General features: G+C 39.7%; 2 protein-coding genes across 2 annotated transcripts; both read right to left on the reverse strand.

Moving 5' to 3' along the window:
- Positions 1-270: 270 nt before the first annotated feature.
- On the reverse strand, positions 271-970 carry LOC120437798 (E3 ubiquitin-protein ligase TRIM17-like; the record flags this gene model as incomplete). Its single annotated transcript, XM_039608349.1, has 2 exons — positions 821-970; positions 271-719 (listed from the first exon to the last, which is right to left on the reverse strand). A coding segment is annotated over exon 2 (432 nt), but the record flags the coding sequence as incomplete, so codon positions are not given.
- A 13296-nt stretch (positions 971-14266) lies between these two features.
- On the reverse strand, positions 14267-19766 carry LOC116317566 (interferon-induced protein 44-like). The gene is made up of 10 exons (XM_039609624.1): positions 19752-19766; positions 19396-19431; positions 19188-19214; positions 19056-19073; positions 18894-18927; positions 16203-16404; positions 15869-16018; positions 15483-15651; positions 15043-15143; positions 14267-14961 (listed from the first exon to the last, which is right to left on the reverse strand). Exons 2-10 carry the CDS (start codon positions 19421-19423, stop codon positions 14797-14799), a joined length of 894 nt encoding a protein of 297 aa, XP_039465558.1. The 5' UTR covers positions 19424-19431; positions 19752-19766; the 3' UTR covers positions 14267-14796.
- Between the last annotated feature and the right edge of the window lie 3987 nt (positions 19767-23753).

A 23753-nucleotide genomic window follows, 5' to 3' on the forward strand; every position in this document is an offset into this window, starting at 1 on the left:
TGAGACGTCTTCAGCTCTCAGCTCCTCCTCTGTGGCTCTGACTGTGTCTGAAAGAGCTGCTATCTCTCTGCTCAGAGCCTCCATCTTCTCCTTCATCATCCCACTCTTCTGCTCCTCTTCCTCCCTCAGAGCAGCCAGCCTGGCCTCCTCTTCCTCTGCTAGAAACTGCTGAAGCTTCTTAAACTGCTCCTTAATCTGCCTCTCTGTGTGTCGGGCCTGGACCTTAATGTGTTCTGCTGTTTGATCAAACTTTACTTGAACTTCTTCACAAACCTTTAACTTCTTCTTTAAGGGCTCCAGAGTTTCCTGAAGTTCCTTCTTGTGTTGTTGTGCAGCTTCATCGATGGGTCTGAATCTGTGTTTGGTGTGTTTTTCTGAGTCTCTGCAGACGACACACACTGGCTGCTGATGGTCCAGACAGAAGAGTTTGAGTTTCTCAGAGTGCAGACTGCAGAGAGCCTCTGAAGCTCTCTGATCTCTCTCCTGTAAGAACGACTCACACAGGTTCTTTAAAGCTCGGTTTAAAGGTGGATCATACACTGATATTTTATTACAAACTGGACACTCACGTATCTGTTTTTTTCTCCACCATCTCTTCAGACAGTCTTTACAGAAGCTGTGGCTACATGACAGAAGAACAGGATCTCTGAAGACCTCCTGACAGACCGGACAGCAGAGATCCTCCTCTGATCTGGAAGCCATTGAGTCTGTGAGTGAAGCTGAAAACAGCAGACAGGAAGTACAGTCAGTCCTGGCTCCCCTCCCTCCTCTACTACCTTCAATGAAACTTCCTTTGAGTCGTGTTTTTGCTCAAACTCACATTCAGTGTGTGGAGCGTCAGCAGCTTGAAGCAGCAGTGTTGGAGTTTTCCACTTTTCTCTCCTGTAGCTGGACTCACTCAGAGGAAGCTGCTAGTTTGGTCTGAACTCAGTCTGATCGTCGGTGCGTCTCTCTTTACTGATGACAAAGAACTTCCTGTTTCCTGGTTTGTCGCATTTCAGTGACATAAAAGCCGGAACTTCATTCAGTGTGAGTGTGACAGAGTGCAAACGTTCATTGCAGATCAGAAACGAAACCTTTTTTCAAGCGTAGAAAATAAAGTGTGACTCAGTGGTGCAGCTGTTTGGCAGTTTTTATTTCAGACTTTGTTCTGGTTATTGTTCAGGTTCCACAGCAGTGGGAGTGTAATGCAGTCACAAAAACAAAGGTGGATTTACTCTGGAGAACTTCAAGACATGTTGAGGATGTGATTTATTTAAATCAGCTGTGTTGGATCAAGGACACATCTAAAACCTACAGGACACCGGCCCTCGAGGCCTGGAGTTTCCCATCCCTGAGTTACTGTAACAGCAGCTACTTTTCCATCAGACCAACACCAACATTAAATTCTGTCTGACACAAACAACAGCTCTAGATGGAATTTATCTTTTGACTATAAGTCCTCCTGGTTACAAGTGTGTACAAAGATAACAAAGTTATTCTAAGAACTCAAAGCTGAGGTTCCTCTTTTCTAAGTCTGTATGTTCTCAGAACAGAGCAAGCTGTTTGTTGCTAAATAGGTTTATCACACAAAAGTTGTTATATGAAAAGTCACGTAGACATGTGGTTTGCTTAGGGCACATTTCATGTAACTGATCACACTATGTACAATTTTCTTTTAACAGCATTAAATTAGACTGTATGACTGTATTTGCATTTAACCATCACAATGAATGAACTATTTAAATAAATTAACTATTTATATAGCCAGGGCTACATAAGTGTAAAGAGTACAGCAACATACATGTTTTAGTGTATGTTGGGGTGGCTGTAGCTCAAGCGGTAGAGCACCTACAGACCTCCGATCACCTACTGATCGAAAGGTTAGTGGTTCGATCCCTGGCTCCAGTCTGCATGCCAAGTGTCCCTGGACAAGATATTAGTATCCCTGGGTAAGTTGGTCATTGGAGTATGAATGTCTGAATGTAGTTAGGAGGCACTAGGTATAGCAGAGACGAAAATATGACTCAAACCACTGAAGTGTGTCATAATAAGCAACATGCAGTGACACATGATACACAGGAATATGAGCGTGAACACAGCCTGTCATGTACAGATGTGCTCATGTGGTCTGGTTTAACAGCAGATTTCTTTACATGCAGAGAAGTTCCTGCCTCTTTCACACAAGCAGTGGACAAATATATATTTTTGGGAATATTTCTTCTTTAAAGTATGATGTGAGCCATGTGCTGATATCACTGCTTCTGTCCAATCATCAGTGTCCTTCGATCTCTGATGAATAGTAAGATGTTCTAGCTTTACAGCTTTTTATAGAGCAACATACTGTTTTTCCGGGCTAAATGAAGATCTTCTGCATTACTGAGACATCTTCAGCTTATGAATTATCTGCTTTAAGGTTTCTGAGTTATACCAGGGAGTCAAATTCCTCTGATTTAAGGCGTTCTCCTTTAGAGGAGCCACAGTATCCAGAGCTGTACACAATGAGGATGAAACTGTCATGGTTCAGGGTCAACTGATTCAGTATTTTGAGTTGTATATAGTGTTGGGTCTTCAGTGTTAAAGTCCCCCTGTGTTAAAGTCTCCCTCTCCTTTGTTTATCCCAGTTACGTCTTTGTGTCTTGTCTCCATTTTCTGTCCTCCTTGCGTTTCATTCCATGTTTTCCCAGCCCGTCACTTGTGATGGGAAATTCTACTCTCTACTTTACCCTCACATTTAGATTTATGTGGTTAGAATTTCACTGTATGATTTTTGTGTAACCTTTTCATGCCTAGATGAAGTATGTGTATGTGTCAGTATGACCTCGTGAAATAAAAAACAGCTTAGCTAAGCCTTACAATGTTTCACTTTGTTATCTGATAACCGCTTTGCTCAAAAGAATGAAGCTCAGAGCCAGCGCCAGGTGCTTGTCATGGTTCTGGGTCCGTTGGACCCAGTATTTTGAGTTTATTATGCTTTGGTTTATTTTGCATCTGGGATTGTTTTCTTGTTCTCTTGTTGTGGTTTGATTATGATGATGTCTATTATTAGAGTTTCATGTTTCTGTTTATTTATGTTTAAGGAATTGTTCTCAGTTGTATCTCACGTTTAGTTTAGTTCAGGTTCCTTGTGTCATTCTCTGTCTGTCTCTCAGTGTCAGGTCTGCGTCTTGGTGTAGTGTTCTTGTTTCCTGTTTTATTGTGAAGGTCTGCGTCTCATGTGAGTGTGTTCAGTTTTACCTCTTGTCTCGTCTCATTAATTACTCCCAGCTGTGTTCCCCACCTGTGTGTAATCTCCCTGTGTTTCTCTGTGGCCGTTTCTCAATTCTCAAATGCTGCGAGATGCGTACTCGCGTTCTCGGTGAGTGCGTGCTTGCGAGCGCGAGCACGGACTCGCGATATGTACAATTGGAACACCAGCGTGCGTGATGATGTCACAGGTCTGGAGTTTTACTGCCGTCCCCTCTTAATTTAACTGTGAGTAACATGTGATGAAGCTTAACTGTGATCACAGCCAAACCGGTTTACTCAGGAACAAATAAAACACTGAAATAAACCAAACATTAACATTTAGAAGTGATCTAAGTGACTTATATATCATTTTTAACCTCAGTAGTGAAACCTCTATTAATAAAAATAGTGTACATGTACATACGTGTACACACCTTAATAAAACAAGCAGGTGAGATGTTAGAACGCTTTTTATTTCTATTTTAGTGGACACTCAATACTATAGACAGCTGCTGGGGTTTCTTTAACCTGAGTAGTGAGAAGACCGCGAGCGGGGGGGAGGGGGGTTGAAAACGATGTGCCGGGAGTCCGCTGTTGAGTTTTGGACGAAATGCATTCTGGGATATTTAGCTGTACCAAGTCCACACCGATGCATGCTCGATAAAAGCGGGCGGGCGAGAACACATCCGGGACTTTTTCGCGTTCTCGGCTTGATGCGTGCCAATTGGAACAGTACTTGGTCTCCGACTGATGACGTATCACGAGTACACGAGCATGAAATGCGCACAAATGCGCATATTGATAAACGCCCTGTGTGTATTTTAGTCACGTCTTTAGTCATTGTAGTTGCTGGTCCGTCTGTGTATCCACCATGTTTTATCCGTGTGTCCCCTGCCGTCATCATTATAGTCTTCCTTCTTTCATGTCCAGGTTCGTGTTCTTGTTCATGCTCAGTAGTTTAGTTGTCCCAGTATAGTTTAGTTCTCCGTTTTGCCGTTTGCCTGCCTTTATTTCGTATTCAATAAATCACCTTCACACCTTCACGCCTGCCTGCATTTGGATCCTTCCTTACCTTTTCCACACGGCTCTTCTCACTCGCCGTGACAGTGCTGGCCTGGGAAAAGATAGCGGGAGTCTTCTTTATTCAGCAACAGCCGGGTTGGACAAAAGACTGTTGTAACTGAAAGATACACAGAGTTTGTGCAATATTATAAAAGGTGTGCTGCGATGCGCCAAGGCCAGAGTGCTAATAACTTAGACCTGTGATGTTTTGATGTGTGTATCCCTTTTCCTGAGCACAGTAATAAATAGCTTGACCACAGCTCTTTCCATGTTGCAGACTATTTACAAAAATTCCAAAACACATGTCTCTCTCCGTTTCTCTCTCATGTGTCCTCACTCCCTCTTGTGTCTGCCTTTTCTCAACCCCTGTGTCAAGCTCCTACTGTCACAGTCCATGTTTCACCATGTTCCTGTTTTATTTTGACAGTCTTGTGTTTCTTGTGCAGTGTGTTTAGTTTTACTTCCCCTGTGGCGTCTTGTTTATTTGTCTCAGCTGTGTTCCCTACGTGTTTCTACTTCCATGATCACACTTGTATCTGTTTATTGTGTAAGCTGTCAGTCATTTGTCATCAGGTATTACATATAGATACACATTACATACAAAATTTGCCAGAGGAACCCACCCGAGGGATTTACAAAGTCACTATCAGCCAATCACATAGCAGCAACTCAGTCATTTAGACATGGTGATACAATAAAGACATCAATGAAGTTCAAACTGAGCATCAGAATGAAGAAGAAAGATGATTTAAGGGACTTTGAACATGAGGGGCTGGTCTTGGTGTTTCAGAAACTGCTGATCTGCTGGGAGTTTCCCACACATGCATCACTAGAGTTTACAGAGGATTGTTGTAAAAACAGAAAATAGCGAGAAAGTGTTTTGTTGAGCTCAGAGGTCAGAGGAAAATGGACAACCTGCCTCATGTTAATAGGACGGCAATAGCGAGTCAAATAACCACTTATTACAACCAAGATCTGCACAAGAGCATCTCTGAGTACTCAGAACACTGAACCTTGAAGCAGACAGACTACAGCAGCAGAAGACCACACCAGGTGCTGCCTCTGTCAGCTAAGAACAGGAAACTGAGGATACGTTTCACACAGACTCACCAAAAGTGGAAAAATATTTCCTGGTCTCATGAGTCTCAATTTCTTCTTAAATATTCAGATGGTTTCATTTTAGTTTAGACAACATGAAAATAGTAAGCCAGTAACCAGTAAGTAATATTAAGTTTGTTGAGTTTAGTAAACTTTGGTGAAATTAGAATACCAAGGAAAAAATAACACTTAAAGAATTATTGCAACCACCGAATATTTCAGACAGTTGGCTACTGGGGGGAGCTAACATAAGAGTTATGAGTTATAAGATAATAAGAATAATAATAATAATAACTAGAAAAATTTGCATTTCCTGCGAAAATGCTGTGTGGATGCCGGAACGCTGAAGCTGTCTGCTGAAAATGACTGAAAAAGATGAAAAGCTGCAAACATTGTATGGCAGTAAAGAAACTGAAAAATTATGCTGAAAACAAGTGAAGAAGCAGGATCTTTTGCTGAAAAGAGGTGAAAAGGCAAAGATTCTGCTTAAAAGGGGTACAGAAGTTCAAATTTGCACTGAAAAGAGGTGAAAAGGTTCCTTCTGAAATGAGCAGAAGATACTGAGATTTGTACTGATAAGAGGTAAAAGGCTGAAAATTCTGCTTAAAATAGGTGAATCAGCAGAATTTCTCCTGAAAAGAGGTAAAGAAGTAGAACGTTGCACTGAAAACAGGTGAATCAGCAGAATTTCTGCTAAAAAATAGATTTCTGTTGAAAACACCTGAAAAAGCTGGGATTTGTGCTGAAAAGGGGTGAAAAAACTCACAATTCTGCTGAAACCGGGTGAAGAACGGGTTTTGGGGTGTTGAGAAGAGTTAAATAAGTTGAACTTATATATTTGGGTACAAATACTATGATTTGGCAATAATACTGTGTTTTAGCACAACTACTGAGATTTGATTGAAATACTATGATTTAGAAGAAATATTATGACTTTGTACAAATACAATGTTTTGGCACAAATAATATGATTTGGTTCGAATGCTATGATTTGAAACAAATAATATGACTTGGCAGAAATACTATTATTTAGTAGAAATACTGTGATTTACAAGAAGTACAATGTTTCTGCAAAAATACTATGATTTTGCAGAAATGCTATGCCTTAGTAGTAATACTATAACATCACAGATATATGATGATTTTGCAGACATTCTGGTTTTACACAAATACTATAATGTGGCAGAAATAATATGTTTTAGCACAAATACAATGATTTGCTATTAATATTATGATTTGGCACATATATACTATATTCAGCAGATTTACTATAACAAAACAGAAAGTCTACGACTTAGTAGTAATACTATAACATAATGGATATACTATGATTTTACAGACAGTCTATGTTTTTGCACAACTAGCATAATATGGCAGAAATACTATGATTTGGCACAAGTACTATGTTTTAGTTTAAATACTCTTATTGGCAGAAATACTATGCCTTAGTAGTAATACTACAACATAACAGATATACTGTGATTTTGCAGACATTCTATGTTTTTGCACAAATACTACAATTGGGCAGAAATACTATGTTGAGGCACAAATACTATGATTTGCTATAAATACTATGATTTGGCACATATACTATATTCAGCAGATATACTATAACATAACAGAAATTCTACGACTTAGTAGTAACACTATAACATAGCAGAAATTTTAATTGGACACAAATACTCTAATTTGGCACAAATACAATTATTTGCCAAAAATATACCATGATTTGGCAGAAATACGATGATATGGCAGAAATACTATGATTTAACATAACTAATATCTTTTGACAGAAATTTCTGCTAAAAGGTACTATTTCTGAACTCAGAATGCTGGGTCAATACTGACCCAGAACCGTGACAAGAATAGCATATGTAGGCAAGTATATTTCTCGTTTTTATTTTATTTTATTTTATTTTTTTTATCAAGCAGCAAAGACCAAAAGGGAAAAAAAGAAACAAGGCAGGGTTTGATGGTTGAATCATCCGTCCCCACCAATGCCAAAACCAAATCTACAGCCTTGGGTCACACCATGGTCAAAGGTCACACATTAGTACAGCAAATAGCATAGTTTTTGTGATAATCTTATGATATTTATGTGAATAATACTAACTACATCAAATATATGGGTTAAATGCTTACATAAAATAAACACTCCACTGTAGGTTTATAGTGTGTGTGTGTACATGATAGCAACTTCATTATGTTGTTTCCTGTACAGGGAGTGCAGAATTATTAGGCAAGTTGTATTTTTGAGGAATAATTTTATTATTGAACAACAACCATGTTCTCAATGAACCCAAAAAACTCATTAATATCAAAGCTGAATGTTTTTGGAAGTAGTTTTTAGTTTGTTTTAGTTTTAGCTATTTTAGGGGATATCTGTGTGTGCAGGTGACTATTACTGTGCATAATTATTAGGCAACTTAACAAAAAACAAATATATACCCATTTCAATTATTTATTTTTACCAGTGAAACCAATATAACATCTCCACATTCACAAATATACATTTCTGACATTCACAAACAAAACAAAAACAAATCAGCGACCAATATAGCCACCTTTCTTTGCAAGGACACTCAAAAGCCTGCCATCCATGGATTCTGTCAGTGTTTTGATCTGTTCACCATCAACATTGCGTGCAGCAGCAACCACAGCCTCCCAGACACTGTTCAGAGAGGTGTACTGTTTTCCCTCCTTGTAAATCTCACATTTGATGATGGACCACAGGTTCTCAATGGAGTTCAGATCAGGTAAATGGTAAATGGTAAATGGCCTGTATTTATATAGCGCTTTCTAGTCCCTAAGGACCCCAAAGCGCTTTACATATCCAGACATCCACCCATTCACACACTGGTGATGGCAAGCTACATAGTAGCCACAGCCACCCTGGGGCGCACTGACAGAGGCGAGGCTGCCGAACACTGGCGCCACCGGGCCCTCTGACCACCACCAGTAGGCAACGGGTGAAGTGTCTTGCCCAAGGACACAACGACCGAGACTGTCCAAGCTGGGGCTCGAACCGGCAACCTTCCGATTACAAGGCGAACTCCCAACTCTTGAGCCACGATCGAGGTGAACAAGGAGGCCATGTCATTAGTTTTTCTTCTTTTATACCCTTTCTTGCCAGCCACGCTGTGGAGTACTTGGACGCGTGTGATGGAGCATTGTCCTGCATGAAAATCATGTTTTTCTTGAAGGATGCAGACTTCTTCCTGTACCACTGCTTGAAGAAGGTGTCTTCCAGAAACTGGCAGTAGGACTGGGAGTTGAGCTTGACTCCATCCTCAACCCGAAAAGGCCCCACAAGCTCATCTTTGATGACACCAGCCCAAACCAGTACTCCACCTCCACCTTGCTGGCGTCTGAGTCGGACTGGAGCTCTCTGCCCTTTACCAATCCAGCCACGGGCCCATCCATCTGGCCCATCAAGACTCACTCTCATTTCATCAGTCCATAAAACCTTAGAAAAATCAGTCTTGAGATATTTCTTGGCCCAGTCTTGACGTTTCAGCTTGTGTGTCTTGTTCAGTGGTGGTCGTCTTTCAGCCTTTCTTACCTTGGCCATGTCTCTGAGTATTGCATACCTTGTGCTTTTGGGCACTCCAGTGATGTTGCAGCTCTGAAATATGGCCAAACTGGTGGCAAAGTGGCATCTTGGCAGCTGCACGCTTGACTTTTCTCAGTTCATGGGCAGTTATTTTGCGCCTTGGTTTTTCCACACGCTTCTTGCGACCCTGTGGACTATTTTGAATGAAACGCTTGATTGTTCGATGATCACGCTTCAGAAGCTTTGCAATTTTAAGACTGCTGCATCCCTCTGCAAGATATCTCACTATTTTTGACTTTTCTGAGCCTGTCAAGTCCTTCTTTTGACCCATTTTGCCAAAGGAAAGGAAGTTGCCTAATAATTATGCACACCTGATATAGGGTGTTGATGTCATTAGACCACACCCCTTCTCATTACAGAGATGCACATCACCTAATATGCTTAACTGGTAGTAGGCTTTCGAGCCTATACAGCTTGGAGTAAGACAACATGCATGAAGAGGATGATGTGGACAAAATACTCATTTGCCTAATAATTCTGTACTCCCTGTATCTCTGTTACCATGTTAAGAGATGTGTCTCATGAATGTGCTGCATGAAAAACATTTATTGTGTGTGTGTAAAACACACGCGGGCCTAAAACTCTACATGAAAGTTAATGTATATATTCAGACACATATATAGGTACAAAAATCCACCACATTAGATATATATAGGTATACATGTCATACAAAAATCCACCACAGTCTCCCTTCTCTATTTACTGTGGAGAGCAGAGCAGCAGCGTAAAGGACGTCCTCGCCATACCTGTGTCCATCAGGTCCTCCAGAGGCATGAGCAGTTTGGTGAGTCTCAGCGGTACCACTGTCTTTCCCTTGCCCAGTTTGAGGAGCTGCTGTCCCACGTTGGTCCCAGCATCGCCCGCCTAGACACCACCTGCAGAGCGCCTGTTCATCTGCCCGCAGCTAGTAAAAAAGTTTATTGATACCTGTGCTAATATATGCTAAACCATCCGTTTATACACTGCTAACATGGCTGTGGTATGCTAACAGTGAATGCTGTCGGTGTTTACTGATAGCAAACTGTGGTACGGAGACGACTGTTTAAAATATTTCTAGTGATACTCGAAAGGTCTCATCAAGTCCTGATTTAATTCGATTTATGCTGTTATCAGTGTTAGCAATGATAGCATGGCTGTGGTGTCATATCAATGTATGCTCTCGATGTTTACTGATATCAAACTGTGGTATGAGGACCACTGTTGGTAATCTTTGTAGTGATACTCAGAAGGTCTATCTTATAAAGCACTTTTTTATTTAGACCTTGTTTAATTCTGGTATAGAACCAGTTGAATATTTGTATATAATCCCCGCAGCTGTCAGACTCTGTGACAGAAGTCACCAGCCTTTCTTAAAACTGACATCCAGTAGCGGTTTTAGATACGGGCGACACGGGCGGTTGCCCGGGGCGGCATCGTGGTGGGGGGCGGGATCACGGGCATCGGCAAAAAAAAAAAAATTGCTGCCCCGACATCATGCCAGCGCATATTGGGGATGGCATAGGCACCGATTGGTTTTCTATCGCCCATTTGCTGGAAGTAAGGACGCCCTCCGTTTGCGAGGTGCGCCTGCTGCTTGCAGCGCAGGAAGGAGAGGGCGGGGCGGCGGGGGATCCTCTGGCTGGCTGGAGCAGCATCTAATAACCAACTCGCAAAATAAAACAAAATAAAAACAAACCAACAAACACGAAAACACCAGACATCATGATACAGACTTATAATTTGCACCGATGTTTTTCTTTACACGAAAAGTGAGCGCGAGAGCCCTCGGTGCGCCTGCTCGCTGCTGAAGTCAAAGTAAACTTTATTGTCATCTCCGCTACATACAGTCCAGTATATAGAGAGACGAGACGACGAGGCTCCAGTTACAGCAGTGCAAGTAAACAAACAATAAATATTTAAGAGTAAAAAAATAAATATACACTTTAGGACTCGGGGTAAAGGGATCAATAACAATTTAAATGTATATTTTATATTTTGTTGATTTAAAGTCTCACACACAACCGGTTTTTAAAGTTTAAAAAAAGAGAAAAGAAGAGGAGGAGGGTAGCGACTTCCACAGTCGCTAGAGGCCGGGGACTGAGCCTGCCTATTTGCCTGACGCGCTGTCAACTTTACGCAATAATGCGACAGGTGGAATTGCTTGCTTGTTTATTAAAGTGCTTGAAAAGTTTACAGAGCAATGTGATCGGCTCACGATTCAAACTCTTACAACATCACAGGCTCTAATCAGGTCAACAAAAACTACGGCTACCCAGCCCTCCTCTCTGTCAAAATCAAACAAGTGAAAGACAGACTGACAACGCCCTCTTAATGTCACCGCTAGCACCCACGTGACTCCCGTTACACATCACCATAGCAACCAAACAAATGAAAACCCAGTGATCATTAAAATTCAATACATTTAATTATGGCTCCTAGAAGGAGAAACGAGCAAAAGATACAGGTAAGCAGATGTGACATTGGATAATGGCAGGTCATCCTAAAACATTCAGAATCAGAATACTTTATTAATCCCTAAGGAAATTATGTGGGTTACAGTTCCTCCAAGAAAAAATGGTAAAAATAGTAACAGTAACAGACTAAACTCCAAACAATATATGCAATAATATAATATTAATTAGTCAGTGTCAATTGTTGATTTGTCCTGTTCTCATTGTATGACCTAATTATGTGTTTAGTAGCCGTTTCCATACTATGCATACTCTCTCTCTTCATATGTGTGCGTGTTGTGTGTGTGTGTGTGTGTGTGTGTGTGTGTGTGTGTGGGGGGGCAGAGGGGAGTGTTCGCCCAGGGCGCCAAACAGTCTAGGACCGCCACTGCTGACATTAGTCATTACAAAAAGTTATTTCAAATAATATTAAAATTCTCAAACAGAAAAACATTAAACACAAATATATAAAATATAAGTATTTACAGAGAGACAGGAATAAAAAGGACCCAGCTTAAAGTGGAAGAGCCTCAGGGAGAAAGAGGAGAAAAATAAGAACATTGTTTCTACCCTGGAGAGCCTGCTGCCTCCAATGTTTGGGTCTAATGTTTCCAAATTTAACACAGCTGTGCTGTTATTAAAAACTAATTAATACATTTGAAATTTCACTAACTCTCTCGTCTGAGGCGGTATGCTCTCCAGAGCAGGAACAAGGCTGAGGAGGAAATGCTCCGTTGGAGACTGACATGGCCCCAGGATGGCCAGCTCCACTGTCGATGGTCCTCGTCCGCCTCAGAGCTGTCCTCCTCTGTGGGCCTGTAAAACACAGCACAAAACACAAAGAAATGATGGGTCTGCTACAAGATTTTCATTTTCAACTTTGCAAAAAACAGGATATAATCAGATTGGTTGTAGATAGTTAGTAAAGGAAATCATGAGGGAATCCAAGCGAGTAAAAGTGCTTGCTGTACATCTGATGCTACAATTACATACCTGTGGGTGCAGCAGCAGCTTTTTCCAGATCAAAAATACTCACCAAGTGGCAAGGGCCCTTCATGGTCACACGGTGGGTGAGCAACGTTAACTATGAGGTGGTGCGGTCAGACAGGGGAAGTGCCACACAAAGATAAGATGCGATATGATTAAGCCTTATCAGTCCCACATATGGGAAATTTCTTGGGTCATGGCAGAAAGTGGACAGTGCAAAGTCCCAAGCAGCAAAAATTAAGAAAAATAATGGAATTGAATAAGATAAAAAGAATAAAATACTATATACAATATAATAAAATATTATCTTTAGTTAGAAAAATTATACTTAGTGGTATTGCAAATGTGTGTATGTGTGTGTGTGTCTGTCTGCGCGTGTGGTTGTCTGCGAAGTGTTTGTTGTGTTAAGTTAATGCAGCTCAACTTCATTCACACCAGGTTAATTACAATATTTACGAGAGATTTCAATCTGGTTCTCGCTCATGTCACAGCACAGAAACTGCTTTACTTAAAGTCACTAATAGGGATGGGTACCGGTGTCCGGTGCCATGATGGCACCGGTTCTGACATAAACGGTAGTAACCAGACCGAAAAGCAGCGCACATTTCGGTGCTTTATTTCGGTGCTTTTTTTTTTTTCCTGAGCCAATTCTAGCCAATCATTTTACGTTTCCGAGGATAGTAGGCGGGGCCAGGTACGTACGTTCTTTTAGAGCAGAGGTACAGATTAAAAACGCCCAAGGCGAAGCGATCAAAAGTCTGGCTGTACTTCACAGCAAAAGATGCAAACTCAGCAGCCTGCAACAAGTGCTTTAAGCTGATACTGTGATACTGTCAAAGGAGGTAACACCTCTCCGATGAAACACCTGGCGACGCATAGCGGTTTTTTAAAAGCCGAGAAATGCGCCGTGTTTGATAGCTTGCTGCTAGACCTCACACCGAGCACATCTACTGCGGGTGTGGTGCCTGTTATCGGACCCGGAGTTAACATCTCCCAAAAACCCGAAGAGTAGAGTCCTGGCCCCTAGCCCTGTTAGCATAGCAGAAATGATGACGGATGATGATGGCAGCAGCAGCCGTTCTCCTCTGCGTGAGTAGCTTCATGTTGTTCGTGTGTAATTTATGTTGAGTAGGCTAACCACATTATTACATTAATGCATGTAAGGTGAACTAGCAAACACCGTCGTAGTTACATGCGGCTGTCTTCTTGTTTGAGGGCAGATACTCCCTTCACCCTGGCCAAAAAGGCTAAAATGACCAAAGAAAAAGTGGAAAACAGTTAAACATGAGAGGTTTTTGGACAAAGTTTGTGTTTTTTCCATTGTTTAAGCACTGCTTCCAGCCAAGAGTAGACCATATATGCCCTATAGCTGAAGAAAAGGCTAACATTGTTATATTTTTACAAAAAAAACAGCTAAACATGAGAGGTTTTTGGACCAATTTTGTGTTCTCCATTCTTTAAGCACCGGTTTGAGCACCGTTTAAGCACCGGCACCGTTTCAAAAGTACCGGTTTGGCACCGGTATCGGATAAAACCTAAACGATACCCATCCCTAGTCACTAATGATCTTTTACTCTGAGCTGATCAGCACATCAAACCTGTTCTTCATGAACTTCACTGGCTCCCTGTGAAACTCAGGATAGTGTACAAACTAATTCTGCTCACCTTCAAGACCCTTCATAACCTCGCTCCTCCTTACCTCTCTGATCTGTTAAGCCCTATCTCTTCTGCCTGCTCCCTTCGATCCTCCTCATCTATCCAGCTTGCTGTGCCTTCCTTCTGCCTCACCACCATGTGAACCAGAGCTCTCAGCTGCTCTGCTCCCAGGCTGTGGAACTCTCTACCCCCAGATATAAGAAACCATTGTTTTCACAGCAAGAGGGGCACCAACAAGATATAAACAGGTGGTCATAATGTTATGCTTGATCGTTGTATGTTCTTCACAGAAAATGAAAGAAAACTCATTCAGAAATATTTATTAATTGTATAATTCTTATTTTAAAAAGGATACAACAGACTTAAATACCATACAAGGTTTAATGCAAATGTATGAGACATTTATTTATCGTAAGTGCACATGTGCATTCTAACATGCAGAGCTGGGTGATGGCTACACAAGCTCATGGCTGGAGTGCATGTGTGAAATTTTTCTGCAAAGACAAAGACAGCTTTATTTTATTTGATTATAAATGTTCTTCGATATATTTCTGTGAAGTTAGTCGTTATTAAGAAAGGAAAAGAGAGAGTTCCTGATTCCTGAAACTTCCTGATTTTTATTTTATCTGGTAGTTAACATCAGTCTGTGTGGAAAAAGTGACTCTTATTATACTGGGATTATGTATTATTCATCGAGTGTATTACATCAGTGTGTATGTCTGAAACTGTCAGGAATGTGTCAGTTTATAATTTAGAGTCAATGAAGTCTTCTCCCAGGTCAATCATCATTCTCAGTGCGCTCAGGATCAAAGTGTCGATGTCGTCATTCAGTTGTGTTTCTTCACTGTAGTTCTTCACAGGAAGGATGAAGTTAAGCGGGATCCCCAGTTTTGAGCTCAGATCTCCCATCTGATTTTTACAGAAACAATAAATTACTATAAGATCTGAGTACAGGTCTGCAATGTTTAATTTTTTTCACCCAAAATTCACCTTTCTCTTCACGAGCTTGCTTTTGTACACATTCTTCAGGTCCTTTTCAGTTTCAGGACAGGCCTCGTCAAATTTGGTAAGAACAGCTAACTGGGGAATACCTGCAATATGAGATGTTTTATGATTAGTCTGAGGTTAACTTGATGGGAATGTTGACTATACATACAGTTTGAACAAATACCACTCGACATCTTGCCTATGAGCGATTCAGTGAAACACTCTGATTGTCTTTCAGCAGAGACTGTGTCCATATTTAACCAGGTATAGTTATAAAACTTTTGTTATCAGATGTTTTAAGACAACCAAGTCTAATGCAGAACATCAGCAATGTTTTTCATGCACATGCATTTGTTTACTTTTACAAGTAAAGTGTTAGAATAAATAGTCAAGATGTTCTTTAAATGCACTGTAAGTCTGTTACACACTCAGTCCCCTCTTACCCAAGTCGCTGGCTGCCTCTCTGATGGCTTTCATCTTCTGTAACACTGAGCTGTTAATTTCTGTCATGTTACCAGAGTAGACACAAACCACAACATGAACTCTGTCCTCTGGAGAAGGTGAAGGATTGCAGCCAGAATCAGACGTGGACAATGGAGACGCAGGGTTGAACTGCAATATGTTACAAAGATCATAAGCAGTCATTGTATACTGTAACAAGAATCTCAATAATAACATGAATGAAAAAGACTGTGCATATCTGTATTTTTTAAAAAACTTGAATAAATTCATCAATATATGATTTACTTTTTTGATCACAAAATAACTTGAAGAAAATTAGAGAGTTTTACTAAAAGAGTAAACACAGTTCATAGTTTGATGATTGTACCTTATAACCCTCCTTCACATGTCCCATCATGGCCAGTTTGATGTCTTCCACTCTCACTCCTCGTCCACTCCCTTCTTCCAAACCCATCAGGTCATTGAAGACAAATGGGTAAAACTGCCCTGCATCCTTCTTAATGTTGTGGGTTTCATACTGAAAGACAATAAAAGGTTTACAAACAACTTGGGAGGAGATACGATTTGTTTTAAACATAATCAAATGTTTTAATAACTTATTAAATCTTTAAAATGGTGTGTAGGCTGATATTTTACTATAAGTTACAGTTTCACTTGTTACATTTCCAGACATCAAGTCAGTGTAAATAAAAGGAAATTACTTTTTTGGTAAAACTTCCTTTCTCCTCGATTGTTGCGTTGGTCAAAGCTGGACAGGTTATTCTTCTCCTTAAGACATTGCTGACAGAATTGATGAAGCTGGACTTCCCAGCACCGACTGGGCCATAGAGCAAAGCTCTGCCATGTCTCACTTGGTCATTTTGAAGCTGAAAATTCTTCACATACTGCAGATCTGCCTGGTTCCTGCAAATGGAGTTAAAACAAGTTTAATATAATGTAGATGTAGTTTTAACATGACTAACGGTGTGAAATCATCCTGATACCTCTGTGGGGTTGCTTTTTAAACATCACTGTTCAATCAGGAAAATGCTAGTTTTAGCATGTTTCCTGTGACCTGTGATAATGCCTGTTATCAGAATAGCATGATAACATTTTCTGAATGACATATCGTCAGGTATCATCAGATTTCCAATGCAAACTAAATACTGACCTCATGATGGAGCTATATTAAAAAAGATAGACGATTACAGAAGCCACAGTATTTCATCCTGAGGAAAACGTGTGTTGTGGAAGTTGTCCATTTAATAAAGCCTGCAGACAAGCGGTGAGCAGTAGCAGAGTGTGAGGCATGCTCAAATCCAGTGGCACCAAGGCATTATACAATAAAATAATGTTAATGATACATAAATGACAGAAATTCTTCCACGATATTCCACCCTTTGATTCTTCAATCACCCTTAAGAATCACATTAATAACAGAATTTCTTTCCTGACATTCTGTAAATCACATCAACATTATTGTACACTTAACCCTCCTGTCATGTTACGGTTCAGATTGACCCAGAACAGAAGAGATGTCACATGTCATCTGCATCACTACAGAAAACGAAAAAAAAAAATCAAATCAAAATTATAAAAGAAAATTGTAAAATAGTCAATGTCAGTGTTTCTGACACTTTTGTTCCTGGAAACCAACATAACAGAAGGTTGACACTGTGCATCCTCACTTCACTATTCTCTCACCACCCTTTGTTCATCTCCAATCATCCTCACAATCTAAGCTCTCACATGTAAATGACAACAAAGGAAAGACCCTCTCCAGAGTGTCTAATTGTGTATGGCAAAGTGAAACGGTTTAACTCCTCTCTGGGTTGTCGTGCTGGAAATGGTCCCTGTTTCTCACTGGTCCTCTTGAAGCCTTCTCTCCTGTTCTCAGTCTGCATCTGTACCTCAGTCTCTCCTTCCATACTAATCCACCTGTAATTTAAAAAATGAAAGCCAGCCCCGAAAAACTCTCTTTTGCCACATGACCCTTGCCATGTGTCAACTTAACAGAAATAGAGATGCGCAATAAAGTTGCACCTTCTCTCTTAAAAATTTCAGGGCTTCTCCCCTGGAGTAGCTTCGCTCCAGGCCTGTAACCCTGTGTTAAAAAAAAACAAAATAAAACACACACATTAGCGAGTGGTATGTCCTGCTATAAATCATGTGATTAAATCACATGAACAGCCCTCTGCTGTAGAAAAAGTGATGTAGATGTTAGCACAGTGCATCTGTATGCACACTTACTCACAGTGACCTTTGCATTGTAAACAATACAAGGTCATAAATAACACACCCCTGGTAAATTCATAGACACAGAAAGTGGCAATGAAAAGGTTAAGTCGGCAAGGCCCAAAGCTCATGCAGACTAGGATGCTGCTGTCACCTTTCCACTCCTGTAAAAAACAAAAACAAAAAACATACATACATACATACGTACATCTACCCTTTTGTCACATCTGGTTGGAGGTAGGTGCAGTCTTGCATACTATATATTGCTGATAGTGGAATCTCTCATGTCACATTGAGTTTCTGCTGCCAGCAATATGACGTCATTTCATAAAAGAAAAAGAAGAATTTAGACTGGATTATCTCGGTGAATCCTTTTAAGGACTTTTTATCTGATTGTGTCCCAAATACATGGCTTTCTCATGGATTTCTGCCGATTGTATCCCCGATCTCGTTCTTTCGGTCACTACCCACAGCTCGTGACCATAGGTGATGGTAGGGGCGTAGATCAACCGATAAATTGAGAGCATTGCTTTTACACCCAGCTCTCTCAGACCGGTACAGCGTCTGCGTCACTGTGGCCGCAGCGTTAATCCATCTGTTAATCTCCCGTCACTTGTTAAGAAGACCCCGAGATACTTAAACTCCTCCACTTGGGGCAGGAACTCGCCCCTGACCCGGAGTGGGGACTCCACCCTTTTCCAGCTGAGGACCATGGCCTTAGATTTGGAGGTGCTGATTCACATTCCCACCGCTTCACACTCGGCTGCAAAACATTCCAAGGTGGCTGGAGGCCATCACCCGATGAAGCCTACATCATCCGCAAAAAGCAGAGATGAGTTCCTGAGACCACCAAAGGTAAAGCCTTCCACCACTTGGCTACGCCTAGAAATTCTGTCCATAAAAATTATGAACAGAATCGGTGACAAAGGGCAGCCCTTAGTCACCGATAAAACAATGAAGTTCAACAATATTTTTTTCATGCCTAAAGGTGAATAAAAATACTTGAGAAAAAAACCTGATTGAGGTTGTCATAATTCATGAATTAAAGGGTTAGACTGAATAATTGTTCTTACTACTTATTAGTGCAGCCTTTCAAATGTATATCATTAATTACAGTTAAAGAGAAGAGAATGGGTCCAAGTAAGTCCTGTTCACAAGACTGGGAACTGTAGATTTACCCCCAAGATACTTGTCTCCACGGAGTTTTCAAAGCTGTAAATTAAATTAAAAGGCATTTTAGAAAGTGAAATAGATGCAACTGTATTTGTAAACAGGAGAAAACAGTTTTGTTCAAAATAATTTGTGAATAACAGTAACCAATGTTCTAAAATGAAACTTACTAGGAGAAGGTGGAGGTGCTACAAGATCAAATTAAAAACACAAACAACATGAAACATATTAGACAGTTATGTGCACAAACATGTGCAAATAATTTGCAGAAATTGTGTTATTAAATTCATGAAATAACTTACTAGGAGGACGTGGTGGAGCTGGAGGTGCTACAAAGTGAAACATACAGGAAGTAAAATACAGTTTCAGTTTAAATTAATATTTCTGAATTGTTTGTAGTGGGAATATAACTGCAACAAACAAATAAGACTTAAGTTGCATTGATTTCTAATAAGCAGCTCTTGCCTTATCCTGCAACAGAGAAAAATGTCTTCACTATATGTTACTTACATTTAGGAGAAGAAGAGCAACCTCCCATGGCAAAAACTGAAGAAGTAAAGATGAACTAATAACTAATATAAATTAATTAATAACATACAAAACATTTCACTGATCACCCCCCGCCTCCAAAAAAGAAAAAGTTTATGGAATAATTATAACCTTAAACTAAATGAGTTCCAAACTTAAACATAAAACCAACGCACAAATATTGTCTTCTACATTAAATTAATGAAGGGAAGGAGGGAAAAATACAACTCTGTTACAGACTGAATTTTCCACACATAATAAAACATAATAAAATTGAATTGTATGAATCACTAAGGCTCTTTTTCAACCTGCTAACAAACATGGTAAAGACATCTTACCTGTACTGTGATGCAGCTGCAGTGGCGATCAAGAGAAGCTGTTGAAGGAAACACAGGCTTATATAGATGAATCTCATTCACTTTCACTTTCCTTATGATAAACCATGACTGTTGTAAAAAAAACATTTCTGGGAAGCAATTTACCTGATGCTTTGCTTCCCTGACACTTTTTGATCCAAACCTCATCTGACTTTTCCCTTACATGACTTTGCAATTATTAGAAAAGATCAAATGGACATATGTATTTATCTTTCAAAATGTGAAACTCAGATTCTTTATAAGTGTTTGCAGGCTATAATTAATCATTACTGATGAACACAGCAAATGAAAATGCCTGTTCACATATATTTATATTGTTTTATCTCTGAAACCAGCAGACTGCTCACTGATTGTTTTTCTGCAAACATTTGTCAATTGCTTAAACATAAATCTCAGAGTAATTGGGGGGAAATTTCCAAGACACAGGAGGTTGATTTCTTTTAAACCACATGCTTTATCCTGAAAAAAACAAACAAAGTGAAAGTGGGGAGGCTACTATATAAAAGACCAAGTGCTTTCTTTACATAGTTTCACTACGTTCTTGTCACTGCAGCAGCACAAGGTAGGAAGCCAGACTGATGATGTTTTATATTTTTTGGCATTTTAATTTCTTAAACAAGCTTGCTATCCAATTTAGTCACTGCATTGAATTCATGTTGTTGTTAAAGGCATTGATAAAATTCTTATAACATTTATACTCATAATACCTCATTTTCATTATAGTGCTGACACATTATTAAAGTGCTGATGTGATGCCCGCTATGCAGAGTAAAATCTTAAACACTTAAATCCCTCACTCTCAAATGTTTCACACATTATGTTTGTATGCACAACACCAGGGGTGCCCAAGTCCAGTCCTTGAGAGCTACTGTCCTGCAGATTTGGATGCATCACTACTCCAGCACAGCTCAATCAAATGGTCTGATTACGTCTTCAGCATGGCATCATGTTTGGCAAAGGCCCGGTAACAAGCCATTCATTTGATTCCAGTGTGTCGGGACAAGGATGCATTTAAAAGCAGCAGGAAAGTAGCTCTCAAGGACTTGGCACCCCTGAACTATACACAGAATCATAGCATGGGAGTTGTTTAAGTAGAAAGCCCATGAAAATGTCACCTCTTTTGTTTACTTTGTGTGAATAATGATATAAAAGTCAGATACTATATACTACTACTATGAGCATTTTAAACAACACTCTTCAACTTGTTAAATATTTTTTTCCCCAGATCAGTCACCCACTTCACCTTCAACTGCTCCAACACCACAAGTACAGGTTAGAGAACCTCCTTGGTCCCTCACATCACAACTAACATAGAGCATACACACACAGCAGAACTCACTTTATAACAGGTGCTATCATGATGGAGCTAAGAAAAAGACTTTTTCTTGAACTTTAAGGAGAGAAATGTACTTTGGCCATGAAAATACAAGGTTTGAGGATAATGATTTTTGGGTAACACTTTGTTAGAATTACGATGAGCTAACAAAAAATATTAAGTTTTTAGAAAATACATAGCTTGTCATTTTTGTAATTTCACAGTTTTAAATATTTTGCTCTCTATTATTGAGTCCATAAAATTTTAACAACAGTGTTTTCATACTTTGCTTTCGGATTTATGGATTCATCACAAAGTAGAAACCAGTTATTTAGAAGCTTCTAATGCTTAAGATAAGATAACCTTTATTTTTCCCACGCTTGTGAAATTTGTTTTGCTACAACAGTGGACAGTGCAAAGTTGCATAGAAAAATTAGAGAAAAACACTGGATTAATATATCCATAAGATACTGTACACAACAGAATAGAATAAAAAAGAATAAAATATATAATCGAATAAAATAGAATAAAAAAGATACAACAATACAAATGCTATATACAATTGAGTATAATACAACTATGACAGAAAAGAGTAATGCACTTAGTGTTATTACTATTGCACATGTGTGGATGTGTGTGTTTGATCAGTTGGAGTCTTTGTTGTGGAGTCTGACAGCAGTGGGGAGGAAAGACCTGTGAAATCTCTCTGTCCCACATCGTGGGTGCTGCAGCCACTGAAGGAGCTGCTCAGTGCTGTCACAGTCTCCTGCATGGGGTGGGAGATGTTGTCCAACAGGGATGACAGCTTAGCCACCATTCTCCTGTCACTCACCACCTCCACTGGGTCCAGAGGGCATCCTAGAACAGAGCTGGCCTCTTCATGGCATTATTCACAATTGTGTGTTTATATGTGTTAACGCAGATGCGTTTATGTGTTAAATGATTAACACATATAAACACAAAATGACTAACATGTATATATATATATATATATATATATATACATACCACTGGCAGATCTGCTCTGAGATCCACTATCCACTGAGCATTGCTGTTATGGGTTGCATCCTTCTCCCATACGCTCTTGCAGTACTGCTCGGTCTCCAGCCTTGATGGTGCTGTTCTCATATGGTTCCCTGCCACTGACAGTACACCTTTCTTGGTATTCTTCTTAGGCACCATGTTTTTTGCACCTTCCTGCAGCTCCGATAGTTGACTAACCTCCCTCCGTGCTTCTTTGATCTTAGCCTCTAGTCTCCTTTTCCTACTGCTTCATGATGACTGCTGCCATGGTATAGATCGGGTTGTTAGTTTTGGTAATGGTGGCAGTAGGTATTGTCATTAGTCCTGCATTCACATCATCTAGTAGATCTTCTGAGTGTACTTCACAGTACAGTAGTCTTGGTAACCTGCTACAGAGGATTCATATTTCAAGCAAATTGTTTGTTCATCCATCGATGTTTCACAAGAAATGTTCGTCCAATGTATTGTTCAGAATTTTATCAAACACACAGACAATCATCACCAAATGGCTCTTCACCTAAACTGTTCTCAGCTCACAGGCAGTAACCTGGGAATTACGATGGATCATATTACGTCCTTGAAATTTTGGTTATACATGTAATACTCTATGATCAGAGGCTAAAAATTATTAAACAATTGTCTGACAAACGGTTTCAGGGCCAAGAAAAAAATGTACCCAACTATATGACCTTAGCTGTATGAGTATAGGTATAGTATCAGATGTTCATCAGTAGTCTCCATTTCAAATGATTAATTCCAAACCAAACTGATATGGGACCATGTTCATGGAAGTCCACTTGATAATCTGAAATACCATTTAGCTGTTAAATTTACTTCATTAAAAACAACAACAATAAACTGTCATTCTGTTAAGTAAGTCACAGCAGCAAATCAACAATAGGATCACACACTTTTTTAAAAAAGGTTCCTGTCTGAAAAAATGTAAGTAAACAAACAAAATTCAATTTGTCTACAATTTCTTTCAGAGGCCGTGCAAACTTCCAGACAACTGCAGGAAGGGTATGTACCAACTTATTAGTTGGTATTTTTAATTCTTGAAATGTATTGCCATTTCTAGATAAAATTATGAAAAGCTTTCTTCTCTGTCATATTGTCATAATGTCGTATTTTAATCAGATGGTTTGTTCGTGTAACTTTCACACTGTAAGAATTTGTTAATGAGTTTCTGACACAGAAAGCCTTCACTTTTATTTCATTTGTTTTTTTGATAAAGATATGTAAATATCCTCGTAAATGTTATGTTTATACATTTAGCCTCTGAACTTGTTTAGATGAAACTGTCCATCAGTGTTTCCTAACCACTGTGTCACGGCACATAGGTGTGCTTTGAGAAATTATCAGGAGTGCCATGGAAGATTACCTGGTTCCACCTGATTAGTACTCTAAGCAACCAGCGTAACGGGCAGAATAATCCCATTCTCTTCCACTAGAGGGTAGTACAACTACCTGCTCTAATTAAATGGGTTGCCAACTGCAAATAAAACAGAAGAAGAGGGAAAAGAAACTACATAACAGTCATGCTGTGAGTGAGACAATGTTGGAGTCAAATTGTTGAATGTTGTCATTGTGTTTCTTAAATTTGTAAGTCTTGGTTCAAGCTGTAG

This window comes from Oreochromis aureus, linkage group 3 (assembly GCF_013358895.1).
Source record: "Oreochromis aureus strain Israel breed Guangdong linkage group 3, ZZ_aureus, whole genome shotgun sequence".
Classification (NCBI taxonomy): domain Eukaryota; kingdom Metazoa; phylum Chordata; class Actinopteri; order Cichliformes; family Cichlidae; genus Oreochromis; species Oreochromis aureus.